At 40.3% G+C, this 5,328-nt stretch overlaps 1 protein-coding gene across 1 annotated transcript in view; it reads left to right on the top strand.

Annotated features, from left to right (window-relative positions):
- The window catches only part of LOC104735701, a gene marked incomplete in the record, with an annotated part of 7,094 nt that extends 2,044 nt beyond the window's left edge, over positions 1 to 5,050 (top strand). Inside the window, 10 exon segments of the mRNA XM_010455528.2 lie at positions 48 to 454; positions 584 to 669; positions 858 to 946; positions 1,073 to 1,354; positions 1,469 to 1,927; positions 2,107 to 2,860; positions 2,974 to 3,204; positions 3,319 to 3,443; positions 3,710 to 3,993; positions 4,109 to 5,050. Of these exon segments, the coding sequence (XP_010453830.1) occupies positions 48 to 454; positions 584 to 669; positions 858 to 946; positions 1,073 to 1,354; positions 1,469 to 1,927; positions 2,107 to 2,860; positions 2,974 to 3,204; positions 3,319 to 3,443; positions 3,710 to 3,993; positions 4,109 to 4,837 (3,446 nt within the window).

Here is a 5,328-nt window from a genome sequence, read left to right as displayed (position 1 = left end):
TTCTGGGATATCAGATGATTCCGGAGCTGTTGCAATGATTTCTAAGACATCTCTTTCTGGGAGCAGGATGAATCAGAAAGTCTCTGCATCAGCTAATGTGTTAGATCAGAGCTCTAATTGTGTAGAGGGCCAGGAAGATGGGATATTGTCTGATGATCGAGCCAAAAATTTGAATTCAGCTCTGGTTTCTAATCCTATTCTGGGTGGATCTAGGAAAGAGTCATCAAACCATGAGGACAGAGTCAGTTCTGAGAGAGGAAATTTCAAGGAAAAATCAGGACCAGGAGGTGACAAAGAGAGAGAGGAATCTTCAGTTGAAGGATCGTCACGTTCAGGCGAGAATAGGAAGGATGGTAAATCAAGTAAAAGCTCTTCGTTAAATATATCAGATGAGCCAATCTCATCAGCTGTGTCTGAGAGCGAGAGTGATGGTTCTGAACTGCTGGAACATGATGTAAGTAAGGCTGTTTTCTCTCATATTCAGAGAAATTAGCGAACACATCTACTTTGTCTTTTGTTGCAATATTTGCTCAGTGGAATGATTTTCATGTGAAGGTTTTTCCTTTTTTTTTTTGCTGAATAGGTAAAGGTTTGTGATATCTGTGGAGATGCTGGTCGTGAAGATTTACTCGCTATCTGTAGCGGATGCAGTGATGGTGCAGAGCACACGTAAGCCTACTCTTCTATTCATGGGAGAGAAAGCATACTAATAGCCAAATTCCATTGGCATTTGTCGCATGTTAGGAATATAATTTTTTTGGAAAGATATTAACCATTAATTTTGACTGTCATGTCTTCCATCAATCATAACTCAAGGTAGGGCAAAGTAATATAGTTGTGTGTTTCTTTTTACGTAGCTATTGCATGCGGGAAAGGCTCAATGAAGTTCCTGGGGATGATTGGCTATGTGAAGAATGTGCTGAGGAAGCTGAAAAGCAGAAGCAAGGTAAAGCTGAATATTTAACTGGACATGCTAGATGTGAAAAGAATTAGCGAAATAAAGTAGCATGAATTTTGGATCGACGTTTCCTGTTTCCATTTTGTCTAACGAACTGGAAGTTGAAACATGCAGAAGCTAAGAGAAAGAGAGAAACTGAGGTAACCCTCAATGCACATAGTTCTGGCAAAAGGTACGCAGATAAAATTGAGGCAGCTCCAGATGCGAAAAGACAGGCGGTTGAGGCTCCAACTGGGTCACCTAAGAAATCTATTCTCCCTAGAATAGGTGCTTTATCTCGGGAAACATCATTCAAGGGCTTAGACAGGTTAAGGGGAAAGCTAAATCATCAAACATCATTCAGTGATGACACAGAGAGTGCACGATCTACTGGTTCACAGCTCCAACCTCCAAAAGGTAGGCTGCATAATGGCATTACTCTCCCTAAACGCAACTATTCCATTTCTCTTTTGTTTTATTTCTGGTGATTTTGCAAGTTGTATAGCATTACCTAGTTTTTTGTTTCTCCAGGTGCATTTTTGAAATCCAGTTCCTTCAATTGTTCGAGCTCGAAACCGAAAGTGCAACTTATGGATGATGCTATTCACCCAAGACAGAAGACTGGCAAAGAGTATACTGCACTTGAGTTAAAGGAGGGGGGTTTTAGAAATGTTGGAAAATCAATGTCAAGTAGAACAACAGATTCAGGGAGTTCTAGTGGTAACGACTCGCATGCAAAAGTGCTTGGATCGAAAGTCCATCATTTGCAAGAAGGCAAAAGCTCAAAGCAAGTGAAAGATCGTAGTACAGAAGCTAAAGTGTCAGCATCCTCCATCGACCAGAAGTTGAAATCACGCGGCAATTCGTCTGTTTCACATGCAAACAATAATCGTGATTTGAAGGGTTTGCAGTCTGATGGTAAACGAGGTAGCTTGACGAAGCAAGTCAGCAATCTTAACCGAAACCGTCTAGCAAATCCAGTTGCTTCGGGTATGATACTTATCTTTTTGTCAAGAAATTTATGATACTTATCTTTTTGTCAAGAAATTGGTACTTTACTTTATCTTTAATAGTACTTTGGTTGTTTATGTTTTGATCGTTTTAGTATAAGATCCCCCTTTTAAAGATATCTTGATTGAGCTCTTGTTATTTATTTCTTCTCTATGCAGGAGGAGATGTTTCCAAAAATGAAAAGTGCAGTGGCAGCGAACAAAGTTCAAGTCAAGCCGACTGTAAGGACGAACTGCCATCCCCTTCTTGTACGGGTGAGGGCACACCAAGCCACGGTACTGTAGCTTTACATGATGGATTGCCGCGGTCCAGGGAATCTAGAGAGGTTGGGAAGAAAAGCAAAGAAGCCGTTGGTAAACGCCAAAGGTCTAGCCTATTATCTGGTGCAAAAGGCTTACCATCACATCAAAAGGGAGGTCAGACTGCAGAATCCAGCGACACCTCAGGCGTGCCTGATAGTGATCTCTCTACCACAAAAAAAGTTAAGGAGGATATAAATAAGGGTAATAGGTTACGAGCAGCAGTAGATGCTGCCCTGCGTAAAAAGCCCAGCTTTACCAAGAACAGAGGATTGGAGCAATCTGATGCGTCATTGGTATCTAATGTGGATTCTAGCTCTGATAAGACTCTACGAAATCAATTGCCTCCAAAATTGCATAAGAATTATGTGTCACACGAAGGATTGCAAGGAGGGCATCCGACTTTATGGCCTACTTCCGATCCGTACAAACAGACAGTTGTAACAAATGAGAAGCAGCTTGTACTCTCTGGTGCTGATACAATACCTCCACGATCTATGGAACTTGAAGTCAATTTTCCCTCCATAAAGCCTGTTATGAGAGATTTGCCTTTAGTTCCCTCGCCTGTTATATTGAGAAGCTCAGCCATTCCTGACCATGAGTCTATATGGCAGTAGGTTTTCTTTCCTTGTTGTGAAGAAGTTCTCTTTTTTTTCATCGAGGCATACTTTTCATATATGTCCATGTAACGGAAATTGACTTGAAGTTTTTGTATAATGTTTCCAGGGGAGACTTAGAGGTGCGGAAAATCAGAAACCAGTTAGCTATGTGTAGCGGAATGCAAGCACATCTGTCAACCTTGGCATCACCCAGGGTTGCTGAAGTGGTGAATAAATTTCCAGAAAAATTCAGCTTGAATGAAGTACCTCGGCTAAGTACATGGCCAGGACAATTTCAAAAATTAGGTACTAAGGAAGACCATATAGCTCTATTCTTCTTTGCAAAGGACATTGAGAGGTAGGTTTTGTACATGATTATTTACTTGCTTTTACTTTCGTGTTGGTGGTCTAAATGATTAACATTTAAATATCTTTACTGATGAGAGTTTTCGTTGCACTGCTTGTGATACAGTTATGAGAGAAACTACAAGCCTCTAGTAGATAACATGATCAAGAACGATTTAGCTTTGAAAGGGAACCTCGAGAATGTTGAGCTTCTGATTTTTGCGTCCAACCAGCTTCCTCTAAATTGCCAGCGTAGGAATGCTTACCAAAACTCTTACATGCATGTTGTGTCTGTGCCTATGATCATTTCGTTGATGGTTTCTAGATTTTAATGCTGAAACTTACACTTTGTGCACATGATCATCTTGTTGATGACTCTTCAATCACTGCAATGCTGTCTGATAACTTGATAAGTTTTTAGAAAGTAGCATCAATGATATAAAAGTATATTCAGAACGTAATGCCAGTTTAGTCTGTATGAAATTTACTGCTTACATGTTGACATATTTCCCTTGCAGGCTGGAACATGTTATATTTCCTTTGGGGTGTATTCCGAGGAAGAGGAGAGACTTGCACTAACCCACAAAAGAACACATCTTTGCCTACTTCAAATGTTATGCCGCGTGACAGAGACCCCAGTGAGCTGTGTCAAACGAGTTCTCCTTCCAAGCATCTTGAGAAAGTGTCTTCTCCACGTGAGAGCTCATTCAACAGAATTGAAACTCGGAATGGGACAGATGCAATTAGTCATGAGAATCCAAGTAACATAGTATCCTCTATTGAGCGATCACCGAGCACAAAGGTGGGTTGTTTTTAGCCCCTGTATAAATCCTTTGTCTCTGAAGTTGTTGTAGGATATTTGCATCTCTTAATATAGGGAGTCCCTTTTCGTCTCACATTTGCGTTCCTTGATACAGGAGGAAATTGCTCCTAAAGTGGAAGAAGCAGCTACTGGAATTAGTTCTGGAGATAATCTAGTGAGGAAGGCCCAGCAAATTGGGGAACAAGGATTAGGTGGTAGAAAGGATGTCCCTTTGACTGTCATGGGATCAGGGATCGAGTCCCATGGCTTAGACAATCAGGCTAGTCACAGGAAGCGTTCACTTTGGGAACTGACAAGACCCGCTAACGAGGATTCATCTGCCATAAACAAGAAAGTGGAGCTCAATAATGATGGTTTATGCGAAGGGTCCCCGAATAAGAAGCTAAAGACAGAAAACGGAAGCAGCAGCTTCTCCCGGGATACATCTGGTCACGATTCCGGGATCATGGAGAAGAGTCCAAAAATCGTGTTCCCTTTGGACTTGAATGTCGAAAGAGACGACAGCGAAATGGTGGATAATCTCATCCCACTTGGCAATGACGAGAACAAGAGAGGGTTAATAAGCGGTAAAGTCCCGAATCTGGAGCTGGCGTTAGGAGCTGAGGAAGGAAATGAAGACACTATGGGACTGTTGCCTTTCTTAGGGGGAAGTGGTGAACAAAGTAGCAGCAATAGTATGAAGAAAGAAAAACAGAAAGCAGAGGAAGAAGATGATGAAGGGGCGGACGCAGCATCTCTGTCTTTATCACTCTCATTTCCAGGAAACGAGGAGAGGAAGAATGTGAATGCTCCGTTGTTTCTGTTCAGAGACCTTCCCAGATAAACAAAAAAAAAGTTAAGTTATCGTTAAGTTTTATTTTTGAGTGTCCTTTAGTTGTTTTTATTTTTTTTTGGTTGGTTGGTGAAGAAGACTCCAACGAGATAAAATCACAAGGTTTGTATATATAAATGGTGATGGGATAAAGGATACCGAATGTTTCTAAATATTATAATTGGTTATATATTTTATAGAAGAATAACAAAAAGAGTGTCTCCCTCTGTATTTCTCTACATATATATATAGTATGTAGTTTTACTTTATTTTATTTTGCTCTCTTGAAGTATGTAGTGTTACTCATATTGAAAACGATGCTTGTTTGACTATATCTCATTATCTCGTTGAGAAAGCTTACCGTCTCAATTTGGTGGCAACTCAAGAAGCAATAAGAACGAGGGTATATTGGTAATTTACCTACATATAATATTTCCCCACTCGAAGATATCCAAAAACGTTGCGTGTGGTTTTTTTTTTTTTTTTTTTTTTTTTTTTTTTTT

The sequence above is a fragment of the Camelina sativa genome, chromosome 13, assembly GCF_000633955.1.
Source record: "Camelina sativa cultivar DH55 chromosome 13, Cs, whole genome shotgun sequence".
Taxonomy (NCBI): domain Eukaryota; kingdom Viridiplantae; phylum Streptophyta; class Magnoliopsida; order Brassicales; family Brassicaceae; genus Camelina; species Camelina sativa.
Note: the sequence above shows the minus strand (reverse complement) of the source record. Positions and strands in the feature narration are given on the sequence as shown.